At 47.3% G+C, this 27789-nt stretch overlaps 1 protein-coding gene across 1 annotated transcript; it reads left to right on the forward strand.

The window, feature by feature from the left end:
• The first annotated feature begins 70 nt into the window (after window positions 1-70).
• FAM72A (family with sequence similarity 72 member A) lies at window positions 71-9090 on the forward strand. The gene is made up of 4 exons (XM_019546534.1): window positions 71-233; window positions 4264-4341; window positions 5586-5710; window positions 7170-9090. Exons 1-4 carry the CDS (start codon window positions 91-93, stop codon window positions 7262-7264), a joined length of 441 nt encoding a protein of 146 aa, XP_019402079.1. The 5' UTR covers window positions 71-90; the 3' UTR covers window positions 7265-9090.
• Window positions 9091-27789: the final 18699 nt, after the last annotated feature.

A 27789-nucleotide genomic window follows, 5' to 3' on the forward strand; every position in this document is an offset into this window, starting at 1 on the left:
GCGGGGGCGGGGCCCGCCTGGCCCAATGGGGCGCGGGCTGGGCATTTCGAACGCACAGCTGTGCGGGGCGTTCGGCGGCGTGGGGTCGCCATGTCCGGCAGCTTCCGCGAGCGCTGCGTGTCCGTGCTGCGCTGCCGCTTCTGCCGCCACGTGCTCAGCTCGCGCGGCATGCGCGCCGTGCTGCTGGCCGACGCCGACGTGCAGCTCTTCTCCACCGACATCCCGCCCGCAGGGTGAGTGCCCCGGGCCCCCGCCCACGCAGGACAGCGCCCCGGGCATTTAAAAGCCCCCCAGGATCCACCACGTGCTGCCCCCACGCCCCTGCCCAGCAGGTGGACGTGTCTGGGGGGACACAGGTGGAGAAATAAATGATTTGGGGGCATGTCCCCCCCGCCAAAAGCAGGGAAAATGATAGAGCTGGCGGGGAGGGGGATTTGAATCGCTGTCCTAGAGCCGAGTGGCTCCACCTTTTCGGTAGCAAGTACCCCCTAACTTCTGAAAACGTTAAGTACCCCACTGCTTAATTTTGCAGGGGGGGTTATATTTATAGACTGACTTGTGCCCCACGTTGGAAGAGGGGCTGTGTATGTAAGGCCGTGATAGGACAGATGTCTGAGCTGCTGTGGGTGGGGTTTCCACCTTTTACACCAGGGGTGCACAACTCCAGTGTGGACCTGGGCTGGGGGGGATGTTGGCCAAAGTTAGGAGGGTTGAACACCAAATTAGTACTGGGGAACTTAATTTTTTAAATTGCACTGCATTTTTCGTCTCATTTTGAGGATGAGAGAGTGTTGGGGTACCCGTGCACCTCCTGCCTCCATCTTGGGTACACCTACCACAGGTTGAGAAACTACGTCCTAGAGAACAGGACAAAGGGCATGGATGGGCCCATCACTAGCATGTCATGTGCAGCCTGCCAAAATAGAGCTGTAAGTTTTCCCTGTGTACGGCGTCGTGGTGATCAGAAAGCTCTTCAGAAGAAAGGCAGCACTTGATCCAATGCCCGTAACTCCCCTTGTTTCAGTCCCAATCTGTTCTACTTCATACCCACAACTTGGCTTCTACTTTTAATGCTCCGGGAAGCGATGTGGAGCAAGGAAAAAAAACAGTTGTATTGGGCCTGGTGCATGAGCAGCATCACTGAATGTAGTGTGGAAGAAGCAGAAAGAACCCAGCCTGGTGTTCAGAGCTCAGCATCAGTCGGGATAATAATCTGACTTATAAATCAAATAAGCCGGGTCCGGGAGATGGAGGGAAAGGAAAGCAATATGGTCAAGGCAACGTGGATTTGCACCTTCTGTACAATGAACTTGGACGTAACCCCATTTAAATATTAAGAACATGACGATTTCAAAACAGTATGTTAATTGAGAAGTGTGGGTTAAAGGGAGAACTGAACGTAATGACAGAGTTTCATTTTAAGTACGTTCTCCAACTATAGAGCTGTTTTTCTGCTAACTCAGTTGAGAGTTGCCAGGCTTCTGCTACCCTCTTCTGTTGGTACAGCTTTGCCAGCCAGGGGTACAAAGAGGTACAATCCCCGATAGAATAGGTTGTACTGACAGAAGCCCGTAGCGTGGACATGGCTTATGGTAACAGAGTTTTGTTTTTATGCGTTTCAGGGATTTTTGAGGTTGAATATAAAAGTAGCCATTTACTGGGTCACACGGTTCATCACACCCCAGGTCCTGATTGACCCAGTGCCAAAACGAAAGGAGGAGGTTGAACAGGGCATGTCCAGAACTTTCTGCAGCTTCCAGCTGCTAGGGTTTTAGGAAGGGCTGATTTGGAGCCTGCGTTGCTATCTACCACACTCGCCATCTACAGATGATTCTGTCCTGGGAGAAAACCCAGTTCCAAAGGAGACTGGACCTAAGTTACCAACTTGTGCAATGAGCTCTGCAACGTAATTGCACACCCTGTGAAACGTATTCATAGGGCTGGCCTGGGAAAGGGAGAGAAAGTAAAGCAGTATGCCGAGAGCAGTGTGGATTTGCACCTTCTGTACAACGATGGTACAATAAGCTGCACCCGTGAAGACACAGTTGTGCTAATAGTATTTGCACTCGACTGCTATTACAATGATGTTTCTATGCCGGTAAAATGCTTCTGAAGGGTCTTTATAGAAGATTAGATGAAAAAAAGTGTGACAGTGATTTACATGGTTACCAGTGGCATAAGCCACAACTTATTGTGCAAGAGGAGAATGCTAACTGCAGCCACGAGGTTTTGAAACTCAGTAAGCCAAACTCTGCAGCCTGAAGTTAAAATAGATGCATTCAAGTGACTTAGAATAGGATTTACTGGAACATGCTTTTCTTATGCTGCAACTTGTGACGTGCAGAGCAGCTTGGGGTTAGGGGAAAGACCTGTCAGGGCTGAGTGGTTTAGTGCAAGCGGAGACTGAACTGTGAAAGTAGAACAGAAGAGGAAACGTGCACACATGCAGAACAGAAGTTCAAACTTCCTTTGCATAGGAGAAAGCATGCAGATAGATTTCCAGGCCAGTAAAGTTCTGATGCTCTCAAACAGTTGAGAGTCAAACCCATAAATAGTAGATAGCTGGGGGTGGAGGAAAGCTGGCCCTCTTTCACAAATTGTGTGCTTTCTTCCATTGATACTGCTCTAAAAAAGTGGAGGTCTTAGTGGAAACCATTATCATGTGCTAGCTCAGAACAGGGTCCAAACAACACTAATTGAAAGGCTGGTGGCTCCCTGGATCCACTCTGCAAGTGCTCAGACTAGTGGAGCTTCATCAATAACTAACTGTGGAAAAACCAGGACAAAATCTGGTACAAGCCAGACCAAAAGACAAACTGTAAAATAATAAAGATCCATTTGCTGCAAAATGACGGGTATTTTTATTTTGAATTGAAACAAAAAACAAACAACTAAAAATAAACGTCTGTTGATAGAGCCTGTTCCCCGGGAGAGAGAGAGTCTTGCTGAACAGGAGTTTATGACTGAAATGCAACTAAAGAATCCTATCTTGTGTTACTGTTTTGCTTTCAATACCTCTTCTATGAAGTAACTCAGTAGGCATTAACTCTGCCTGCCTCATTGAAATGAACCTTCAGTTTGGTCATGTTAGCTAACATTTAAAAGGAAAATAAACAAGACTGTAAAGATATTAAGTCCTGACACTAGTCCTGTCTACGCTGCAAACTGCCCCTGAGAGAGAACCATGTTTCCTCCACCGATGCTGCCACATCATAGCTGGAGCAGCAGAGCCCAGGTTTCCAGGAGGTGCTCACATTTTCTATAAAAATCAGCAGCTTGACAGGCAGAAGGAGAAATTGTTAATGACTAGATCTTGGAAATCCCGAGGCCCCTATGCCAACACGCTGGTTTCAGCTATTTCAGCCTTACCTTCAGGAACCAGAGGAAATAACACTAACACACACAAAACCCCCCTCCCCCAGATTACTTGGATTTTAAAGAAACTGATGGACACTTCCCTGTAGGTCACGCTAAACTTTGAGGTGGTCGGGCTTTTGGTCAAAAACAGAGTTTTATTTTTTTGTTTAAAAGTTTACTGCCAAGCAATCTGCATCTGGTTTTGCTGGGGACAAATAACATGCATAACTAAGGAAATCAAATCCCATTGATCGCTTAAGGTTCATACCAGCTAAAAATTTTGTGGAGGACTCTCTTGGTCTGTGCGGTAGCGATTACCCTTGTCACAAAGGATCTGGCAGCACGTAGCATTTGGTGAAGTGGGACATTCCTCAGAAATAAGTCTAGATCCATCTCATATAGAACAACTTCAAACAAAGAAGTGGGTAAAAAAAAAAAGATGTCCATTGTATTTGTGTTATAGAGCCACGGACTAATCTGAGATTTGTCCACGTGGAGACACTTGGGGGAGAAAAAAAAAGTGATGTGAATTAAGTAAAGGTTGGAACCGGGAGTGGATCAGCTACTCTACTATATTTAAATGTGTGGACACACTCCTTCCAAATTGAAAAACCATCTTAACTACACTTGGTTTATTCACTTGCAAAAGAACTGCTGAAAGTGCTTCTCTTGGTGAATTGTGTGCTACTAGGAGAGCCTCACAGTTCAGGAGTCATTGGTGGACTATTTAGGAATCAGTGAATCGGATGTTAATTAGGTATTTGTAAATTGAAATGGAAACATTAGAACTTCATTAAAACCCTGGCTTGTGGACTTCTAGATTATGGGGGTGGGGTGAGGAGGGGAAGTGTGAAGCCGATACAAACAACATCCAAGCCATTCCTATGATAATATTCCTTCTTGCAGTACTGTTGACTTCATTGGAAGCTGCTATTTCACTGAAATCTGCAAGTGCAAGCTGAAGAACATTGCATGTTTAAAATGGTAAGTTATGTCATTTTAATGCAACTCTTGTAACTGTACGAGCACCTAGTAAGAGGTGCATGTGCTGTAGCACATCTCCGTACCAACCAGCCACTAACATGGAAACAGTAGGGCCATGAACTGAGCGCTGCTCAGCCAGAGCCCAGCTCGGTAAACTTGGGGGTGACTGTCAGGCCGTCCTACAAGAAGCCCTCGACAATGCTTGCTTAACTTTTAAACAGTGTTTTGGCTTACAGATGGTCTTGAGAACATTCCCCCCTCTCCCCTGCCCTTGAAATGCTCTTACATTGTGGAATCTCCATCCTTGGAGCAGGTTGGGCAGACACTTGATGGAGATGGTTTAGTCAAGGACCATCCTGCTTTGAGCAGGGGGCTTGAATAGATTATCGTGTGAGGTCCCCTCAGCCCTAGGTTCCTATGAACCTATTCTAGTTTATTTAAACCTAAATAACTATGTCCTGGTGGTGGATTGAGTCTTCACAAGTAGATAGAAGATGCCATGCTGAAAAGTCTGAAAGCTTTTTACATATACGTTATTAATGCCCTATAGTTAAAGGTGCCAACATCTTTTTTTTTTTTTTTTTAAGCTAAATACTAGTGCTATTTAAAAGAAGTCATCATCAGCTTTATGCTGGCTCAAATTCAAGTAAGGGAAGGCTTCTGGAATTAAAAGACAAAGAGGTGTGGGATTTTGTTTTAGAAACTTGAAGCAAGGAAATCTGGTTTGCCCAGATGCTGGTAACACAAAGCGCACATACCGATAGGGTGTGCTGCTGGGAGTGTAGAGAGCCAGTTGTGGTTGATCACCACGTTTCCAGCCCTGCTTCCACTGAAATCTATGACAGCAGTCCCTGTGAATTTAATAGGAGTAGAATGAGACTTGGATACATCAACCTAGCTTCTAATAGCATTTAAATCTTAGATAGCGTTTTCATAGGGCTACTTTGTGCCATCAGAAATAAAAAATAGTGTCGGGAAATTCTACTGCGCAATTTAGGTCTAAGAAAAAATTTAAAAAAAAAAAAAAAAATCGCAACTGGAGTGACTTGCATATCACTATGGATTGTATTAGTGTTGCTAGTTTTCTGCCATTAAATAAAATTCCTTATCTAAAAACTTACCTTGGTTTGCCTAGCAAAACTATTGCTCTTGTTTAATATTAAACTTTTAGTTGACTCTTCTGTTCAAACCATCCTTCAGCCATGAACTTGCACTACTGTGACCGTGTTTCTTGTTTGTTCTAGCGGTAATGTTGTAGGTTACCATGTGATTGCTCCATGCAAGCCCTGTCTGCTCTCCTGTAATAATGGGCATTTCTGGATGTTTCACAGCCATGCGGTTTTTGGCATCAACAGACTGGACTCCTCTGGTAAGGAGTACTTTGGATTCTGGGAATTCCAGCTTGCATTCTTAGGAATTGTAACTAGCAACTTATTTTTTTTATAGTAGTGTTTATTAGGCCTCCTCTACACCCTACATTTATGCCAATTAACACAATTATGGCATATTAGTCATAATTATGTAATTAACATGTTTATCTTGGCATAAATAGCAACAGTACTACATGTGTACCCAATTTAGGGCATCATAAAAATGGCAAACCAGCTATAAAAATGCAGAACATGTTTATGGGTTGTTTGCTTGGTGCCTTAGGTTGAATGCGTGGCAGGGCTGGGACTGACAGTCAGTTGCTATCCTGTGCCCTGGACCTGCAGGCACCCAGCTTTACACTTGCTGGCAGAGGGGGAGCCTGAGGTCATGATCTCAGGGTCCCCTTGCAATGGCAAGGACAAAGGGCACAATTGGACTCTGATCCTCAGTCCCAAGTCAAGCCTCCTTCCACGCACATGAGGCAGGTCAAGAGGTGCCATTGTTGGGCCTAGGGATCATATCTCATGTCACCTAAATGAGAGTGCGACCGGGGCCTTAGCATGTGCAATTAAGGCATGAAGACACTGTAGTGAACTGGCTTTCTAACACACTTGGAGAAGGAATGCTGCACTAGAAAACTCGCACAGCTTTAGCTTTAAATATCTAAAGTCTTGACATGTCTTATTTTGTCACTTTATGCAGACCTTCCCTTGCCGCCTCCCCCACAACCATGAGACTTGTCTTAATCAGAGACTCTGCTCTTACCCCTTTGCTGACTGGAGACAATTTTCTAAGGCAACACTCCACTGTGACCTGCACAAACACAAAGTGGTATAAACAGCACAGCCACAGGCTGCTATTTATATTGGTGCTGGTTGCTCCACTATGCTATTAGGCAGCCCTCCAGCGAGCAGTCATTCCGAGATGAGCCACGTTGTCACTGTGACCCCGTGTAACTTGTGCTTTTTGTCCCTATAAGCTTTGTATTGGTTGTGACCAGAGCTTCTCTTAGGATTCAACAACCCCATCTCCCATTACCCAGCTAGTTACGGTTTGCATGCTACGCATTCACGAAAGGCTGCCTTGAGTCTTCCCCAAAGGGCTCAGCTTTTCAACATGCCTATACAAGAGAAAACATTGTTTAAATCTCTTCAATGTTACCTGTGTCAAATTAATACAATTAAAAATAACCCAGGCATGAGGATTACCACTTACTACGTGATTTCATGCAGCAACTTGTTGCTACAAAATGCAGCTCAAAGGGATGTTTCAGAGAGAGGTTGCAAAAAAGGAAAAAAAAAAAACAAACACCACCACATGCAAGTGGAAAATTGTTTAATAGCTTTTACGAACACCAGGTCCCATCTGTTCGGTAGCAATGTATTCAGTAGTTGTTCCAATCCCAAACTAGGTCAGAATTCAAATAAGTTATTTACAATGCTTTTTTTCCCCCCCAGGTGTGAACTTACTGCTTTGGGGCAACCTGCCCGACTTGGAGGAAGCTACAGATGAAGACATACCGGGCATCTCCGAGGAGGAGTATATCAGATAAATGTTATCGGCAGCCTGCACCACAGCAAAATTCCCCTGTTAACTTGTATTGCAGGTCTCCTCCTCTCGTCTTAGTGAAGACTCAAGCAATGCGCTTAATAGGAATACGGTTCTAAGGTAGAAGCCATTTCACAGTTCATTTTAAGCTACCTTAAGACTTTCTTGGTTTTCATTAGGATTTAGTGTTCCAATTGAAGAAGCTTCTTGGCCACATTAGCATGGACATATCTGGAAGACAGCAGGCAGATGGCTGCTATTTCTGATTTTAGATCCGTTTTGTACTTGTTACGTTAATAGCTGCAGGTAAGGAAAAACACTGCTTAAGACTTCCACAGATGCCACTCTTGCCCCTCTTGTTCCCCTTCCTAAAAATCAGCTCTCTGGTCTCACTAAAGGCATTTTAAAAACTTTAATAGATCAAAGCATACTTAGTCTGGATGAGTTGTGACATTACAGAGAAAACTTTACAGACTGGGCTTAGGGACCAGTTCAATGTCCCCTTCTGCCTCCTGCTCCATCTATAATTAGGAAGGGTGCTTACGCAGTTTCCTGCGGCCACCACCAATGCTGCTGAATGAGGGAGCTTGAAGGCCTGTGCTGAAGCTGAACAGCTGGTTGTTTTGCTCCTCCTTTAAAGGAGGTTGTTTCACCACTTGGGAGAGGCATGTTGAGATGATGGTTCTGCATACAAGTCTGTCATACGATGCGGTGCTCAAGCGTAGCAATGTACTTGGCTCCACTAAAACTTAGTTGCCAAAAGAGACCAGTCAGTTGCTCCCAGAACTGGGCGCATCCCAGGAACTGGTCCATTTTTTCCAACATTGAAATGAGTGTGGAACATGTTCACCATGTCACGAGCAGAACTATCCTTAGAAACAGAGTGCCTGAACTGCTTACCTGCCCTGGAGAAGTCTCCCCATTGCTGTGACAAACACTGTGGAAGAGTGACCAGAATCAGCAATTACCATTGTACATGTCTTCAGTTGTACACTAAAAGACTGGCAGTAAGCAGTACTGAAGTACTCTGCGTGACACGCTTACAGCCAAAGTCAATACAATTTCAATCTGCCTTATCTACTGTGGGAACGTAGGTGATCCTATGTGGTGGATGGCATGGAGCTCCTCACAAGGGAGGCAGCCAAGCTGGGTCCAGACAGAATTTGCTCTGTGTGCACAGTCCTGCTTGTTGCTACCTAGGAACTGCTTTGTTTCGCTTACAGTTTTCCATGTTTTGCTTCCTAAGAAAGGGAGCTCTTGAGAATAAGTGTGCATTAAGTTGCTTTCTTGAAGAAACTTAACTGACAGCAGAGGTTCTATTTAATGTGAAGAATTTAAAAATGGCTATTGTGTGTGTGCGCGCGTGTGGCGTTCTACGTATATTATGCTTTGCAGGCCAAGCATAGACACAGCATGCGATGACTTTAAAAATAAACGTTATGCGACTTGGCATAAATACCATCCTCGGCAGGACTTGGCAAGTTGCTGATCCTCAGGTAGGATGAAAAGATGGAGTTTGTAATACACGCTTAGCTCACTTTCCTATAGCTGGAGTCTATTCCCTACCTTTCACTCAAGACCAACTCAAAAGGCTGATCTCGTGTCAAGGTGTCAAGGTGTCAACCATAGTATTATTGTCTGTATCCTGTTATGTTCTGTACAGGTGCTCTGAAGGTAATCTCTTACTGTGTGTGTATGTATATGTATATGTATCCTAATGTTACTACCTCTAGCATTGGTTAAACCAGGTACCGGGATGCATCTGTTTTCTTTTGATTGTGCATATGCCATGTTTGAGCATTAAATGAGAGTCTTGCACCCATTCTTCCGGCAGATGTGTTAAGTGTGCTTGTGGTAGGTAACCACAATAGCAAAACGGCACTCTGTTCCCAAGTTAAGCTCCTTTAGATTCCTTTCAACTTAGTTGGGACAGACAGAAGTCAGACGGAGCCGCCGGCTTTCCCCAGGTTCTGCAAAAGACTTAAATTCCCAAGTTTCTGCTGCCTTCTAGTTTATCATTAGCAAGATGCTCCGATATTATGCTCATTAATTATAGCGTATTATTGCCACTTGCCCATCTTTCCCAGTTCATTCCAGATGAGGATTCACTGGATTTTAATAGACAAAGGGAGTGCTGCAAAGAGAAGAAAGCAACATCTAAAGAGAACAGTGCTCTACACCAGACTCTGTTCCCAACGGTTGGGAGAGGTAGGGCAGTCTTTAAGTCCATTTTATCTCCGCTCAGTCATTTGTTTCCTGTTTACTCTTTTAATCTTCTCCACGTCAAACTTTCAGGAGTTCTGCGCCAACCTTGCAGCATTGGCAAAGTTGGGTTTAAAGCTTGTTCCCTCCCTTGTCCAGAGAAAAAAAGCTTCCCATAATGAAACAATTAGTCTAAGCAGTTGTTACAGTGAAGGAGAGAGAGTGTGGAAGAATGTTCAATACAATAAGTCACCCAAAGCTCATTTAAAAACCAATAATGGCTTCCTGGCCTCTGACCTCTAGCCTCTTTCTGGATCTTACTGCAGTAGATCAAGTGCTTATTTTTTTCCCCTAACAAAACCCTGGAATCTGTAGTAAATCAATTAATGGTCGGTTATTGTAGGGATTTTAGGACGGGCATATTGCCGCACAACAAGACAGGTAATCTGTACGCTGAAAGAGAACAACAGAATTCAACCTCCCTCTGGTCTTAAGATCAGTCTAGTGTAAAAAAAGTCTGGCAGCCAGTCTGTTTTTCTCCCCTCATTGGGAAGGATTTTACAGCAAAAGCTTTCATGATCTTTGGTGTGCAACCAAAGCAAAGCAGTAAGCTGAAAAGCAAGAAGAATCAAGTCCTACAGCCTTTTTCCTCTGCTTATTATGGTGCACAAGGCAAGTAATTACTAGAGCCCCAGTGTTGTAGTCAAGCCTGGATTTAGCCAGATAGGAACAAGGGCCAGGCAAGGGGGCCTGGTTTTTTTGACTCAAAGCAAAGGGCACTGCCTGTCTTCAAGTTACTGGCACTAAATGCATAGTTAGAGCAAGGTGATTGGACTTACAATAGTAGTAACCCTATGAACTACAACAGCCATGCATCCCACAGGCCCCAGTCACAGTACTGCAACTGAGACTTATTACAAAACAGATGGTTGGTTCGGGGTCATAGATTTGGCTGGAAGGAGATGCACTGAAAACCTGAATCCCCCTAAAACACTCAAATGAAATGGCTTTCCTTGGAGCCACAGGGCTTTGTGCAGCAACACTACTGTCAAGGGTGATGCATTCCCATCCCTGTAATGCATAATTCAGCATCGATTTGAGCTAGTGGGGTTTGGAAGGGAGACGGTTGTAGCAAGACATAGATAAATTGTTTTCCTTTTGCTCTTAAGTAAAACTTGTTAGGAGAGATGCATATTTAAATCATCTTCATTATTCCCATAAATGAAATGCCCAATCATAACCTTACATTTGTATCACACCATTCAGCCAAGACTGCTGTACAGTGACAGAGTCAGAAATCCTTTTGCCATTGAAATGCAGCCAGGTCCAGGATGCAGGGCAGTTACCAAGCTGATAGCAGGCTGCAAGGACAGCAGGGTAAACCCATGCTGTAATGAAATTTGGCAGGCAATCTTCATCCACTTGGACGGGATAGGCCCTTGGTTATTGAAGAAGGTCCAACCTGAAAGCACGCATGCTCGGTATACAGCCTGGAATGCAGCTTAGCTGCTTTGGGAGACAGATGACAGACTGAGAGTCACCCCTGCTGTGTTTAGAGCCTGTGGTGCTAGCTGTTTCAGCTCTGAGGGCTGGCCACGGTGCCATCCTGCACCCATTGTGCCACGAGATTAGAAGGGCCAAACTTTGCTTTCTTGCCCCCTCAGCCATACCACACACAGCATGTACATATAAACCCAGTGACGCAAGCACTCAATCGCATTTTTCTACCATAACTGTCCCATCTGCACATGTTCTTAACTCTGCAACCTGCTAAGACCTCACCTGCTCCAAAAAAGTGTCTGTTATTTGCATTAGGGTAGGTGTCTTACAACTAGCTTCACAGAACTGGTTTAGCTATTATGCTAGAACACACACAGGACTTAACCGTGTAGAAAGACTGGACAAACGGTGGGAGAAGAAGTGAGCACATCAAGCGAATGGTGCAGGTCAGGGGTAGATCCCACAGTACAGATGCAGGAGCACAAGGAGAGAGTTCTCAGCACCATGCCTGCAGCAAGCCATGCCCTGAGCTCAGCCCACGTTGGGCCATGTCTGCAGCCCGCTTGAAGACAAGGAGGGCAACCTCTTCTCCCAGTGGGCTTCCTTTGCATGGCAACGTGGAATTCGAGGCAGTAAGCAACCTCTTCCCCACAACGTGCAGCACACTTAGCAAGCAGCAGCGTACTTAACGCTTGCTTGGCTTTGTGCATCTCGTGTCAGACTGAACACCAGATCACGGGATCATCCCAGGATGTTTGTAATGAGGAGATACCCACTGTCACGTCTTGACAAAGCAGCTTTGTTTCCATAGCAGCTATTAGCCGAGGGTGGGGGGCATCTCCGCTGCTTTCCTATCAACAATGTCTCTTGTCAGATTTTACACCAACACAGACTTCACAAACTGGACCTGTACTTTCTATTGATTTCTCATTAGAAAGCATGTCTTGTATTTTGGACAGCAGTGAGGAAGGAAAGGTTGGGGGGGAGAACCTGGTCACATCTGAGGTCTTCAAAAATCTCTGGTGCTTCACTTTCCACATTGTTTGCTCTTCCTCAGACTCCTGACAGCTTGATGTCTCTGGGCAACGTTACACAAGGGAAATTAGTTCAGTATTTCTCACCAATGCCCATCTGTATATATGTCAACGCACACAGAAATTTGTGCGGACGTTTGAGAGGCAAACACCGATATGAGATTATAGCACAGAGGAACGTGAATGATTATTTCCAAATGAAGAGCGCTCATTAAAACCCCCGAATGACATCTGGAAGCAGCTTCCACGGCACCACAACTCCTTCCTGTGCTAGAGCAGAAACTCAGGAGATAGATCTCTCTTAGCAGATGTCCTCTTCCAGCACAGGCATTCCATCGTGACTGGAGAGAAAGACAGAAATTCAGGGGGGATTTTTCCTAAACAGCTTCAGAAAAAAAAAAAAATACAGTCAATGGACTGTGCTCCCGAGTTACTTACACACTCTAAAAGTCCCTCTTGAACGAACAATGTGTTAGCGTGGTCTGGTGCCGCATCATCCCAGCCAGCTCTGTGCTTCAGGACCAGACTGTTTGGGGCAACAAGGATGCCACAGGCACGGACTGAAATGCATTGCCAGCAGTAGGGTGGAAGAAGCTTACGCAACATCTGCATTCACCTTCCTTGAGCTAATGCCATCAGCAACTCATTAAAAAGAAAAAAGATGGCCACATTTCACCAAGGATGAATCTGACATGTTGTCTGTGCCATGTTCACAGGCCATCTCCAGGCAGCTTTTTAAACAGGAGCTGGCAAGCGAAGAGGCGGGTCACCATGGAGTGGAGTTGAGGCTCAAGCATAACTGAGGAGGAGCATTTGCAACGAGCCCTTTGAAAGCCAAGTCCTGGTCTTGCTTACAGGGGTGTGCATGCACTGCGTCATCTAAAAGAAAACACAGCGTGGAGCGAGAGATCCAGAGTACTGGAACCACCTCAAAAATAAAAAACAAAAGACTCACCAGAAACTGGAAGGTCACAATGGCTAGCAGGGTGGCAAAAAAAAAAAAGCAACACATACAGTCTCATTCACCTCCCACTTACACCGCTGTGGATTCAAATACTTGGAGTTGCTCTTACTTTTTACCCTTATGGACCTGGGCATAAAAAGAGGTGGGGGTGAAGAAGAAACAGGCTGTTTCAGGGGCTGTCTCCAGTTTTTGGAGAGCAAACAAGTTGCGCGCTCGCACGTGCGCACACACGGCTTTATAAAGGACAAGGCTGCAGTAGCAGCCTGACGGGGAGGCTGGCAGAAGGGAGCATGTGCAATCCCAGCATTGTTTAGACAAGAGATGCAGATCAGAGGACATCAGGAGCTGATAATGGCACAGATTACCGCCCATTCTGATCTGGCATCAACTCAGCCATTAACAAACCCCAAAGTGCTCAGCTTTTTCCTACAGCACAGGCTAAAAGGTGAATTGCACCTCTGCGCAGAGCTGGAACAATGCCCATGAAGCACTGAACGCAGCATTTTAGCAAGGCTGATGGGGTACACGGGGCTTGGGTTGAACTTCTGCAGAGAAGCAAATCCCACCCTGAAAACAGCAGCAGGGGGGCACCCTGATTTCTGCCTGTATGATACTAGTTTTGCTTGGATGCAAATTTCTCTCTCTCTCAGCTGCTAGAGAAATGCAAGATAGACAGAAAACAAAATGAGTCTGCTTTATCTTTTAATCACTGAATGGAATTAAAATGGGAACCGCATCCGATACCAGCTACCATCAGAAACAGCGTACTTAATTTGATGGACTCTTATTCCGATCTGATTCGAATATGCCAGAAGCAATGCATGACATCAAACAGCTCTCTGCCCGTCATTCGTGGCTGAGGAAAGATCCCTCTCTGAAGGTGGATAGCGCTTGCTGGGGGCCAATTCAAGATCAAAGTTAGGCACCATCAGCTAGAGAACAGGGAGAATAACTGGACAGTGGATCACTGCTCAGATCTGGAGTGACATTTCCCAGGGATCAGTGGAGGAGCAATGTCACCATTCACTGAAGGAGCCGACACCCCTAACTGCTGCGAGACATTCACTGCCATGGTCACGTCATGCAACATTGCACTGGCGTGGCTTCAACATATTTGTCCCAGGAGGCAACTGCATGGTTTGACCGGGGCCTTGTTCTTGCATACGGTTTCCATGTTCCTTTCCCTCGTTCCTCCCAGCATGACCAGGCTTGGAAGGGAGGTTGCCAACTGCAAGATGGGCCTTCAAGGGAGAGGGCTAACAAAGGAGGTGGGAGGGGAAGTGTAAATATTTCATAGGGTTAGTCTGTTATATCTGTCAAGGAGCCCGCAGAGCCTACGCACACCTTAAAGAACTGGTCCCAGGTGCTGAGCCAGACTCAAACAGGGAGGAGGGCAGATGCACAAGTCAACAGCACTCGTCCTCTTGCTGGAGAGGGGAACGGCTCCTTTGCAGCAAGCGAAGTCTGGGCATGCCAGCCCGAGCAGCGTGTAACATCTGCTCCGCTCTAGAGATCCAACTACCGCCTGACCTGCGCCAAATGCTGCTCCGTTCAGCTCAGCCGAGTCCTCCAGCCTTGGCCAACGCTTGAAGAGACAGCTCTCGCCATCCCCGAAGCGTGCCAAGCTGGAGAGCACAAGATGTCTGCCACAGACCCCTTGCTGAGCCCCTGGAGGCAGTCTGCTCTGGCCCTGAAGCAAGAGATTTGGGTATCCTTATTGCACTGGTTCACATGAAAGAAAATACTCCCTCATTCTGCTGAGGCTCAACGAGCCAAAAGGTCCTGCTGAAGCGAGGCAGCATGGGATGGAAATAACTTGAGCGTTCGGCGGGAGCTCTGTTATTTAATGAGATAAAGGGCCTTTCATCTCCAAGTCACCTCTTCACGCTCAGTAAATAGACTTCACCGTCTGGCACGTGCGTCACGCCCTGCGTGGCCTGAGTCTTGCAGCTTGTAGCTCCTTCTCACAAGACCACTACTATCACCATCTCCATCCCCTTGCACCAGCACCACTGCTGCCAGCAAAAGCCATGCAATGCGAACGTGCAAGCTAGAGGTCCTGAGACTCTGGCTCTCAATTCAGTCGCCGTCTTGTGCTCTTTGATGCTGCGTGCTGATGACATCGGCATTGTGCTCAACTAATTTACATGAAACTCGATAAGAGAAGATGTGCCTGAATTTATAAATGCAGCTCAATCTGACAAGGGAAGAAGCCTCTGCACAACGCAGAGGATTTATGCTCAGATAACGGCGTGAAATAAAGCTTACGGAGGAAGAGCTAAAATATTGATGGCAAATGCTAGAGACGCTGATATTTCAGAGCATTCACCATTAGGTTATAAGCAGCTTATCTTAGTCTGTGATATACATGGTATCCTTGGGAACCAAGTAATAGATAATAAATCAGATGTTGCAACACCTAGGAGGCCTTCTGACTAACCAAATCCCATCAGCTCTCAAAAGGGACATAGTACATGCCATGCAGGATGGAAAGCTAGAACTGCAGTCAGTGCTCAGGGGAGAGAAAGACCTCACTACCATTATAGTCAAGAGGATATTTTGCCTAAGGAGTGTGGCCTGTATCAAAGCGGTCTGTCCAGTTCTGTCTGGATCGATAGCCCAAATCTGAAACTTCAGGGGAAGACTTAAACACTGAATGCACAGTGCAATTTAGGCATAACTAAGGAGTCAGACTCCTGCTGCCAAACACTATGTTCCCAGTATGTTATGGAAATATATCCTCCTGCCCCTCTTCCCCCAATTAGAGTGCATTTACCTGCTTCCTGGCAGGAAAACCCACAGCGAGGATTACACACTGGTATAAACAAAACACACAACTCAAGGGGAAGAGCCAGAATTACAGTGCACCCTCCCCTCACCCTCCTCCTCCGATAGGAAAGGGGGAAGAGAGCTACAGACACTTTCTTCTCAATTACCAAACCCCTGCACCTCTTTCTAAACGAGTTAGTTTTCCCTTCCCAGAACCAAGCCATTTAACTGCTTATATGACAAAAGAAATACCACTCACAGGGCAAAGACCCCCGTGACATTACTCAGGAGTTCGGCCAGGAATTAGGAAATATGAAGGCAACAAGGAGATTCTGGTTGCCAAGCCGGGCTCCCCGAGCAGTGTTGCAATCCCAACCTCTGATGGCATCAGGCATATCTGAGTGGCCACGTGGTAACCAGTCCACAGACTAGGACTCCGTGTCTCCTCCAGGGCTAGTACAGAGAGATTAATGCCGCAGCAACAATGACTTCCTCCGTTTGTGACACAACACGATTCAAATGCCATCACCTGATAGCACCTGTGGGTAAGAGCACCTGGTTGTGTTAGATAAGCAAACTCGACCCTCAAATGCGATGAGGGGGGTCTCAGGACTAAAGGGCCGCGCTGCACGTGCGGCAAGCGACAGCGCCGGTCTGACAGGGCGAATGCCAAACAACAAGGGTGGGAGGGATCCCAGATCCTTCCTTTCCCTGGCAGGCATCCACCAGAGCCTGCCGCCTCCCGAGATGACCGAAGGCCTTCAAGGTGGTGTTAGAAATGGCCAGCCAGGCGACGCTGACCCAGTACCGTTAGCAGCTCAGAGAGATTCTCCAGGAGCTCGTGGCACAAAGCTGCTGGGACCAGAGGCAGCAGAAAGGTATTCCAGGAGGTGGCCAGGAGGCTCTGGGGCGTAGCACGGGGCAACGAGGATATTCTATTTGTCTGTGGATCAGCGGGAACATTTTCGTTATTGCCGGGATGGGTATTCTATGGAAACAATAAAGGAGTCAACACGCTCCCATGATGGTGAGCATACATGCTGGGACTGGCAATCAAGATATATCTAGGTATTTACAAGGTGCCAGCTGTTATGGTGCCAGATGGGCAACACCCTTTGAGGTTATGGGAGCGCAGTCACTGCATTTATTCCACGCAGAGAAGAGAAGCGATGGGCGCAGACGGCTCACTCAAACCGCGGCTCCACCAGAACGTGCGACTGCTCAGCCGTAGCAGGGTCGGGAGAGAGAGGGACAGGCTGCAGGCCAGGGCACCACGCCCAGGTCCCCACCGCTTCAAAAGCCACATTCAGCCTCTGACACTTGATCAGGGCCACGTCGGCAAGTGAAGCAGCTGACCACGGGGGCAATTCCCTCGTCACTTGAAATCTGAGATGCCTCCAGGGCGGCGAAGGAGCTGGAATGGCTTTTTCCTGCCACGGAGCAGTGAGATCAGGCTGCTTCAGCCCAATTTACCATAGTTTCCCCTTTTAATAGGTCTATCATTTGTCTAGGTTAATAACAGATTTCAGACTCTCAAACCAGATGTTGTGCAGTAAGCCAAGCTCATCTAGAACAGCCGCCTCAAGCCACCTCTTGCTCTGTGTGCCTCTTTACGGCTTCTCCTGCCCAGTAAAATTTACAGCTCTTTGGAAACTGAAGTAGGAGTGCCACCTGCTGCATACAGACTGCTTTTGTCCGCTAGCGTTAGAGAGAGGGCTTACAGACATCAGATCCAAGCCTTGCTTCCCTCCGTTTCTAACAATCCTCAAGATCCTAAAGCTCAACCGCCCCCCCCCCTTTTTTTTTTTTTTCAAACAGAAAGTCACCTTGTGCTATGCGACACGCACGGCACTTTGTTGTTGTAGGGCTGCATGGTTGCCAGCCATTTCATTATTTTGGCCCCAATCCAAAAACCCAAAGTTTATGGAAAGACTCCTGTTGACTTAAAGGCTTGATCCAAAGTCCACTTTAGTTTGTTCCAAATATACAGGCGTCCTCATGTACAAGGAAGGATATGGGCTTTGCAGACAGAGAATGAAATTGTTCTAGTCGAGGTACTTACGTGCTTCTACATCAGTTCTAAGCCTGTATCCCGAACGTGAATACATGCTCCCAAATCAATTCTCTCCCCACCCCCCAATTCTCTTTCAGTCTCTTTTTTTCTAATCCCTTCCATGCACTCAAATATCTGTGCCCTCCCTCCGTCCCTTTCCCCAACACTGTCTCGCTGCTTCCCACTTCAACCTTCTGCTGGGTCCCATCATAGACAACAGGGCTGACAGGGACCTCAGGAGGCCGTCTAGTCCACCCCCCTGCTCAAGGCAGGATCACTCCCGTCCAAGCCATCCCAGACGCTCTGCCTAACCTGCACTTTCAGGGACAGATTTCACAACCTCGTCAGACGACTCCTTCCAGAGCTCGCTCACCTTTGTCGTTTGGGGGTACAGCACAAAATGCCTGTTAATTCTAGGTACCAAACTGATGTCGACTCAGGTCTGCCTGAAGAGCCTAGGTGCTCAGGATTAAAGCCAGGAGGTGGCAGCAAAGTAAATGGTTAGAGAGTTAACTAGTCACCTGTCCATCACCTGGAGCCAGGACTCCAGTGTTTGGGCATGAAGGTTGGCAACTGGAAACCTCTTGGCTGGGCGAGTCATGGCAGGGACGCCCATCTCACGTGGCTTTTCCTTACTGAACCATTCATATACGTTTTATTATATGCCCAATCTAGCAAGTAAAACACCTTCTAGATAAAGCCTTAACACAATGATGTGTCCAAGAGGCAGATGCCCAAGGATGGTTGATCATCTGGCTTTAGGGCCTGGCAAGTCCCAGTGAAAGGGATGGTGCTATTATCCCCCAACCGGCACAGAGAACAATGACAGCTATGAGCACCCCCCAAAATCTGGCTGTGTAAGCGTGACAGAGCTTTCCCCAGGGTCAATGGCAAAGCTTCTTCATGCAGTAGAAAGCTGTTTTGAAGTCTGCAACCGAAATTGTTATTGGGTAATCCCCATTCCACAGTAGAGGGCAGTGTCGTATCTTGGCCCGACAGCTTCTGCGTTGGCTTCAACTGTGACTAAACCCATTAGTTTCTGCCTTCAGATAACAGAGACCGACTTCAGTGAACCCTTTGTGAGACCCCAGCAGTGCAGTCCCCTTTTCAAAGCAGTGTCACCCAAGCAGATCCGACAACAAGGTGACGAGGCGCCAAGTAAAGAGCAGCCAGCGAATCTACAAGCCTAGCAGAAAATAATGGGAAGGTATGAGCCAGAAGGTATCCGAGGTTTTCCTCTTTCCTGCGCTCTGTCCAGGTGCGTGTGGCAGGTACATGCTCCGAGGGCCAGACCCTGCACCTCTGCTGCTGATCGGAGCTTTTGGTATTGGTACAAACCCCCCAATATGAACATCAGAATCAGCAGTAATGACCCTTGGTGGCTCAGCCCTTCATCTTATGTGGGCGCAGCTTATTTAATGCACTGCAACCATTTGCCTGCGTTGTTTTTTGGGGCTGCCCATCGTACTTGTGTGTGGGCAAAACACATTAACCAGCCACTCAAGGAGGGTTTCCAATTCAGCTGCAAGACTTATTAGCCACTCTACGTTTCTCGTCCACCACACTGAATTTTTTTACCTCCTCCCTTTATACCACTAGCCCTTTCAAACAGCAATTCCAGGCCGCCTTCTCTGCTGGTGTGCATCGGGGCAGCTGCCCTACAGAGCTTTGCACACTTGCTTTCAGAGAGGATCAGGATTTCTGTTCTTCGATAGCCCCGATACACTGTAAAAGCGGTACGTTCACTTGGAGGCCACCCCCTCCCCAATGACTGTCACTCCCATTTTTAACACCGTTTGCCAAGGGTGATGCCAGCTGGTCGTTCTTCTTCCACCTCTTATGGTTAGAGTTGAGCAGAACCACCCACCTTGGTTAAATCACTCCCAGTGCCAGGCACCCCAACTCCAGGGGGTCTCATAACGTTTCACATCCTTTCCCATCAGATGGCACCCAAAGAGACATGCAACCAAAACAGGAAGGAAAACTAAGGAACATTTTCCCAGCCTCAAAGCATGCTCAGTTCAAAACCTTGAAGAAGTTTTGGTTTGGCAGGTGCTGGAGAGTGGAGCAAGCACTGTTCAAATCTTGCTGAATCTACCATTTTAACTTAGGGTAAAGCACAAGCTTGCCAAGTCTACTCACAGCTGAAAACACTGATTCTCAACCTTTTCAGACTCGAGGCACCCTTCAGAAGATGTTAGCTTTTAAATTATCACTCATTTTTGATTGCAGAAAAACAGAGCAATTCTTCTGTTGCGAGGAAGTCAGATGACCACAAGTTTGAATGTTTCTAACCCTATAGATTCCTAGTTGAGATCTCTGGGTTTAACTTGCGATTCGTGTCGGCAGGCCCGATGGTGCTAACATTGCATGGCACCAGGCACTTCATGGCACCCTTGAAAGGATCTGAAGGCACCCTGGATGAGAATCACCAGCTCAGATGGTCCCAAACTACAATCATCTCCTGTCCAGCATCCAAGCCAAGATAGTATTTTGGGACATGATGGCCACAACTGGACTCTCAAAAGGTGAACTATTTCTCCTTTATATTAATGCCCCTGCTGAAGGAACCAGCAAGAGAGTAACAACTAGCACAGGGTCACTGACACCCTGTCACCCACCTCTCACCTCATCTGATGCCGCAAAAGAAAGAGACGATGGAAAAAGCAGATAGATGCTCAGACGCTACCCATGAGATGGTGGGTTTAGCAAGACAAGTCTTATCGTCCCACACTGCAGTGGAAAACTGAGACAGGAGCAGGCCAGTGTATAGACAGGCACTTTGTTTCATGCAACGGATTTGGTGTTTGCAATAGCAAGCCAAACTGCCTGCCAAAGGTGCCGAAGAAGTGTCTGGCTGAGGGCTTCAGCTGAGATGAGCTGTTAAGTTTCCAAAAGAAACTTAAACTGAAGCCAGCCCTCGTTGCTTGCTGCCTGGCAGAAGATTACAAACGACACACAGTGGAATTGGGACTGGGGTTGCTACTTGATGGCTGTACACAGACTGGCTCTTCCTGACTCTGCAGAAGGGCTCATTAGCATCTCAGCCCTTATTATTATGGCTCTTCAGGGCAATTAAGATCATGGATGCCGATTCTCCAGAGGGCTCCTGTGTTCTGGCTCCAAAGCGCCTTGAAGGTTGAAATCATAAGCAGTCATTCATCAAGGGCCCCGGTGCTGAGGCGACTGGGACAGAACTACACCCAAGACAAAACGCACAGAAGCTGCTCCATCACCTTTTTCAGGGGACCTCAGAGCACTCCTTAGCCAATTCATTCCCAGACAGCCGAGACAGACATCCATTATTAGACCACTGCAGAAGCAAGTGATCCAACCTTTAATTCCAGAGCATTTTGCAAAGCAAGAATCCAGCAGCTTTGTATTCCGCCCACGAACAACCAGTCCATCTTATTGGCATGGCAAAGGCGAGTTGTGTGCAAGAGGGGTCACGGCTGGCCCCAGTGATGCACGCTTATGTGCACCCTACTTCTCTCTCCTCGATGCGGGCCTCACTTGGATCACAAGCTCTGCTGTGGCTTCTTCTGAAGCTATGGTTAAATCCCAGGCAGCAATACCACTACCTCAACATTTCAGGTTCAACTCATCCCCAGCCTTGTGGCCCCACAAACCTCACTGCAACCACATGACCGGCTCCCAACCTTTTCCCTTCACTCAAAGCCTCACTCAGTCATGGAGCGAAGTGACATAGACAATGAAGATTTGCTCAGCTATAAAAATTAATTTGTTTGGGGATGCAAGAGAGGGGCTATTGCAATTTTCAGCAGGTTGGGATATCAGCTGAGCTGGGCTGCTCGAGATGGAGGACCTTTTGCAGCTCCTCGAGTGGTCCCTCACTTGCTTGCTTCACTTCAAGCACATTTTGGGCACGGCCTTTCAACTCATGGTGTAGTCTGGCCTAAAACAAATGGTCAGGAGAACAGAAGAGGGGAATGGGTTTATGCCAACAGTCAACTGCCACATGGGTCACTGTGATTATCAGAACAGGGAGCATAGGGCCAAGGCTAACAGTACTGCTCAAGGTCCTCTTCTTCCAGGGGGTTGGCCTCTGCCTAAGTTTTAGTAGGATCAAGCGCTTTATTCTGTTCTGGTAAGATGTTTCCAAAGTGCATGACAGTCCTTTCATTCTTTCTGAGCCAGCCACAACAGCCACCCGGTCTTCTCCAACGTCATCTACGCTGCACTTAAGGCATGACTGCAGCTCACGTAGAATTAAGCTAGCTAGCTTGGGTTTGTTCATCTCAGGTGCGGTCACAACAGCATGGAGCTCAGCACAGTTGTGGTGCAGGATCCTGGACCAATGCTATGTCAAGTACCCAAGTGAATTATCTGAAACATGGTCCACGCAAGCTTCAAGTTATAACTTTGACCTTGCACTTAACCTGGAAACAACTGCAGAGAGCCTATCCACTTGCATCAGGGGGCTCTGGGCCAGCTCCTGAGCTCAGACACCATAAGTTTGTACCAGAGAGCTGATGACCAATACTTCTGATACAGCCAGAACCTGTCAAGGAGTTCCTGGTTCAAATCTAGTGAAGTCCTAGGATTTTGACAGTAAAGGCTAGAAACCTGCGACATAGCAAGGGAATCTCTACATGCTGTTTCCCCACTCAGATAACTTGTATCTGGCTAATTACCAGCCATAACACTAAGCACAGGTCACATCAGAGAGGTATCTTTTTACCTGGGCATCTCCTGTTTCCTCCTCCTCTTCCAGGATTAGCTTCCTGAGCACTTAACGTTCAATTGAATTACTTGTGAAGCACATCAACAAAGCTAATGAGTCCAGGGACTGGAGTCTGGGAGGCACACAGGACAGATTCATTTCCCCCTTGCTTTGTTCTGCTGAATGTGAAAGGGCTTAACAGTGACCCTTGCTGATCCAGCAGCTAGCTGTAAATCTCCCCCTGCATTGAAGCTGTGCTGGCTCTCACCTCTCTGCAACAGGTGAGATGTTTGAATTGAAGTGGCTGGCTGAAATATGATGCCTTGAATCAATTTGAATCACAGACATCAGGTCAGAGCCTGTACGTGACAGATCTGGCAACTGATCTGCCCCTAAATGAAGGTCTCTCTCAGCCACTAACTTCAGGGCAAGAGTTGCCACTGCAGGATCAGGCTCTGAAATACGGCTATCCCGCAGATTCTGCATAGCTTTTGATGGGTCAAATACATGGATCCAGATCCCAACCAAGCTTGGTTACGACAGGACCCTGCTCTAAGAGCCGTGTTCAGAAATGGGTTTTCTGCAAAAAGAACAGGGGTACCCTGGAATTTTTCCACACTTCCCATTTCAGCAACTAAGGAGAAGATACTCAACAGGAGCATGGACTTAGCCCAAAGCAATTATTTCCTCGTTGCTGCTATGGCAGCAGTTTCAGACTTCCCTACGCACATAGAGGCCAATTTCTTCGGAAGGACCTACTGTCTGACGCCCGACTGGCATGCTGACGCTGTTCATGATTCTTCACGGTGGAGGAATGAGACAGGGAGACAACAGAGACCAATGAAACCTACTGAGTTTGGTTTGTGGCTTCCGTCTGAGCTACAAACTGCAGTTTGCCTATGTGATAAAGTGTTGAGCCATGATGACCAAGACTGCAAGCCTGCAGATCATCAAGTTGCGAGTGCTAAACGTCTGCATTTGGCAGGTTCCAAAATGACATTATTCCGATACACCTGGCAGCATCCCCCATTGAGTTCTAGAACGGCAGAGCGCACACCAATAGCCTTTCGAGCCTGGTGTGCAAACACTATGAAAGGAGCTTTTGAAAGGTGCCGAGGTGGTCCATAAACCAATTATCTGGACAGAATAAATGTTGAAAAGTTACTAGAAACCCAGAGCAAACAGACCAGGTCACTGACTAACTCAGCCTTCCCTAACTCCCAGGTATTCCCCTCAAAGAAATCACTGGATCCTCCCCGCCCCCTTTTTTGCTTTCACCTTCTAGAACAGAGATCCAAGCCGATTCTCTCTCAAATCAATTGGCAGAAAGTGAGGGAACGACTTCCCAGCTAAGCCGCTGAATGCCCGACTTCACTTTACAAGCCTTGTTTAACAAGTTGTTGCCACGAAATGGTTGACGACTGGTTTTTATGAATCAAAGCACTGGGACAGCCTAAACTACAGCAGCTGTCCTTATTCTAATGCTCTTACAGGCAGATCACAAAGTGCTGTGCAGGAGCTGAGCATCCTTCCCATTTTCCAGATGCAAAATCCCAGCCTCAGTTTCCCCTCAGGAATACAATTAAAGTTAGAACCTCGGGTCATATTTGAGGGCAATTGGCTTCAGGCTCCCCGCTCAGGTATATTAGGTAAAGAATCCAAGACTCGGGAGAGAATAAGGAACAGAGCCACAAAGAGCCAGGATTCACCCATTTAGGCACGAGACAGAACAGTTTTGGTCTGACATCTGTTAAGTCACCTATTTCTAGAACAGAGGCAACAGACGGAGCGTAAGGGTATTGCCCAGGGACAGGGAAGTCAGAGACAAAAGAATAACCAAGCAGATCCTTCTACTGAAAGTGGAACCGATCTCCACTCTGGAACATTGTGAAACATTTTGGTCAACTCTTCTCCCCCCGCCCCACCAAAGTTTGGGCTTTATCAGGTCCCCAATTCTGGCCAGGACTGGAGAGAGAACAGTGCTTCTAACCCGGGGAGTGCTAGAAATCTTGCTCCAGGCCCATGCCCAGGATGGTCCAGCCCGTCTCCAGTGGCTTTGGATAAACCACTGAACACCTGGGCACTTGTCCAAGCTAAACCACTACGGCTCACCCATTTCTAGTCCTACTGCTACCGCACTTAATGACTGCTAAGCACTTAAAGGAAGAGCCTGCCTTCTCCCCATGGGAGAGTTTTAGGAGCTCTCTCCAAGGTGCCAGTCTCACTACCGACAAAACAGCAGCTCTGCCAGAACCGGTGATGGAGGCGGCAGTAGTAAGGTTATAAGGCACGCATTAAGGATTAGCCGCTATTGTGTTGAATGAGAACAAAAAGATGCTGCTCCTATGAAAATGATGCAGCACAGGACAGGTTTTACCATGTCTGTGGCACGTGCTTCGTAACCTGGGGGGCTGGGAAGGGGAAAGAGCCCCCTTTTGCAAGCCCTATAGCACAGGCATCAGGCAACTGTGTATGAAGCACTTTGTATTGTGCTGGATCTGGGGTAAATGAGACTCTTCTGGGCAGATTAAGAATGTATGGATCAATCTCCATCTGAGATCAGCAGGTGGAGGGAACTGCCCCAGTTGAGACAGAAAATCCAAACTATGTAGGATACAGAGCCCTGCAGACCATCTTTCACCACATGCAGCCGACTGGGAACAGTCTGAACTTCATGGAAGAATGGCAACGTCTTTTCCTAGCATAATCCAGAAGGTGACAATACATTGTTACAGAAGCACTGCCCTGTTCTCGAGCTATTTATTTAGCTATTAAATCCTATCCGTTTTATCCCGGGAAGCCCTCTAAAGAATGTATGGGCAAAGCGAATACTGCAGTCAGAGCCCACTGCCTTGCAGGTATTAAAAAAAGGCATCACTTAGAAGATTTCTTGAGCTCATAGCACAGGGCTTTCATTCCATTCCTCCTTGTGCTGCAGGATTTGTAACACTCACTCCTGATCCTTTGCCATGAGTTATAGTACTTAAAAGCCACAGACATGGATCAGGGCTCAATTGTGTTGGGCCCTGCACAAGACAGCAAGAACAGGTCCTTGTTCCCGAGGATCTGACATTGTTCCTAGTTGATATGCATAAACCATATCCAAGGTCCAAGCTGCTGTCTCTATCATATTTCTAAAAACTACCGACTTGTTCCAGCCCCTGCTGACCTTAAGACAACACCACCTGTTCCTTTACCTTCTAATACTTTTCACACCAGAGCTAGCCAGGCATGTATTTCGCCCTCCATACTTGCAGGGGAAAACAAGGAGAATTAATTTGCTTTCAGCCATGAAGTGTTAGTTTTCTATTGATTTTTAAAGCTGTAAATGCTCTGGCTTTAAATGTTAATAGTGCTAACACAGTAAGGGAGATGGAAATGGAGCTCGGTTCAACGGAGACCAAGGCCTTCTGGCATCACTAGCAATGCAAGGAGATGCGAGCACTCACTCATCAGGAGAGCGCGAGGCTGGCGGACCAATAAGTTTGCCGTTGTGAAGATATCCATGTGTCTGGCATTTCGCCAGAACCGAGGGACCAGCCAAGTCAGAGTTCAGGCCTCCGCAACGGCAGGCAACCAGTGTTTGCCCAGAGGTGTCCACAGGGACATCCACGTTAGCCCTCCTGCGCACCCCAACCAGGACACATACCTTAAAACAGCCTCCATTGTACAAAAAGCCCTCAGGAGTGCCCCATGAAGCAAGCACAAAGGACAAGGGCCAGTGGTAGGGAAGCTGTTAGTTTTGCTCCGGCCACCTCCACCACCTACAGCAGCTCCGCTTCCAGCCAGCATGTCCAGAGCCAGCTCCGAGCATAACATTTACAGTGCAAGAGGCAGAACTAACTGCATCCAAGTCGAGCAGAGCTGCTCTAGGGTTTTACCGCTGCAGACTGGCTTCAGCACGTCCCCCCGTTCTGCCTCACCCGTCCACAGTGACTCAGCGCATCCAGGGCCACAACCCCGCCCCAGCTCCATCCCCATTGACATACTTTGGGCAGACCACTCCGCCTTTGGAGATGCCTTTCCAGCATCACGGAGGAGGCTGATGAGCACTTGCAACCATTGCCACAGTTCTTGATGAAGAGGCATTTTAGAGATACCAAGCCTTTCAAAAGTAGGCCTGTGCCAGCACTGTGATTGATCGACACAGGACAAAGTCATTTAATTTTATTTGAGACTCCTTTGGAGGAGGGATGCTCACTGGGGCTTGCCACGTCCCAAGATGCCTGAAAAATGGGTGTTTGAGAGACACCGAGCATTAGAAATGCAGCCTGAGCAACCACCGTGTTAAGATCAACATTATCTCCCAGAGGAAAAAAAAAGACAGGGTCTTTATTCATTGGAAAGCAGGTCCCAGCTCTATGCCTCACCTTTTTAGCCTCCAGCTCAGAAAAGATAAATACCCAAGACATGCATTTTGTTGCTCTTGAGAAGCCGCTGACTTGGCTGGGTGGTTCCTTGGTTTTTGTAAATTCAGGCCCTCATGGGAAGAAAGAATTAAAAGCTCAAAGCAAAAAAAAAGTTCTTTGGCTGATCTCAATTTATTTGCATTGCAACAGTGACCAGCAGACTGTCTCTTCCTGGAAGCAAGCGGTACAGGTCAGGGAGTAAGCAGAGGGAATATACCGCACACTCCTACCTACGGAGAGCAGAGACACCAATAGCTTAAAATGCACCCCGGTGGTTACTGCTGCATTGTCTCTGCTGGTAGTTCAGAAACACGTGCCCAGAACAGCAAGACCCCAGGACTGCATCCGATGCAGAATACAATCACTGTAGTCCAGAAGTTCTTCCAACAGGGCCTCTGGGCATTAGACACTTAACAGTTCTTTGTTCCTTTGAAAGCCTTCCCCCGAATCATCCGGTCAGCTCTATTTGGGTCAAGTTTGGTGGCCTGAATCCAAGTCTGCAAAACAGGAGCCAGCATCACAGCTGGGGTGCCAAGAGCTGGAACGATAGAAAGCGAGGTCACACCTAGCCCAACCCCCGGCTCCAAGCAGGACCGCCCCAACTACATCATCCCAGCCAAGGCTTTGTCGAGCCAGGGGATGGAGGCCCCATCACCCCTCTGGATAACCTGTTCCAGTGCTGTGCTGCCCTCCTAGCGAGACAGTTTTTCCTAATATCCAACCTAAACTTTCGAGTCACCGCAACGCCACTCCTCACTCAGCTGGTGGAAGTGGTTTCCAGCAAGTCAGAACTTGGAGGGAGGGAAAAGACACCATAAGGCACTGTTTGACATCACTGAAACGACTCATGCTTGGGAATACACGTCCCATGGGGCTGACCGCTCTCATTCCAACAGTCACAGGGACACACAACA

The sequence above is a fragment of the Crocodylus porosus genome, unplaced genomic scaffold (genome assembly GCF_001723895.1).
Source record: "Crocodylus porosus isolate Cpor-Errol unplaced genomic scaffold, CroPor_comp1, whole genome shotgun sequence".
In the NCBI taxonomy this organism is placed as follows: domain Eukaryota; kingdom Metazoa; phylum Chordata; order Crocodylia; family Crocodylidae; genus Crocodylus; species Crocodylus porosus.

What these genes read in the sequence shown, in the direction of transcription:
- FAM72A (XM_019546534.1), top strand. Translation starts at nt 91, where the DNA reads ATGTCCGGCAGCTTCCGCGAGCGCTGCGTGTCCGTGCTGCGCTGCCGC. An exon ending in AACATTGCATGTTTAAAATG is followed by an intron (nt 4,342 to 5,585) that starts GTAAGTTATGTC and finishes TGTTTGTTCTAG; the next exon opens with CGGTAATGTTGTAGGTTACC. An exon ending in CAACAGACTGGACTCCTCTG is followed by an intron (nt 5,711 to 7,169) that starts GTAAGGAGTACT and finishes TTTCCCCCCCAG; the next exon opens with GTGTGAACTTACTGCTTTGG.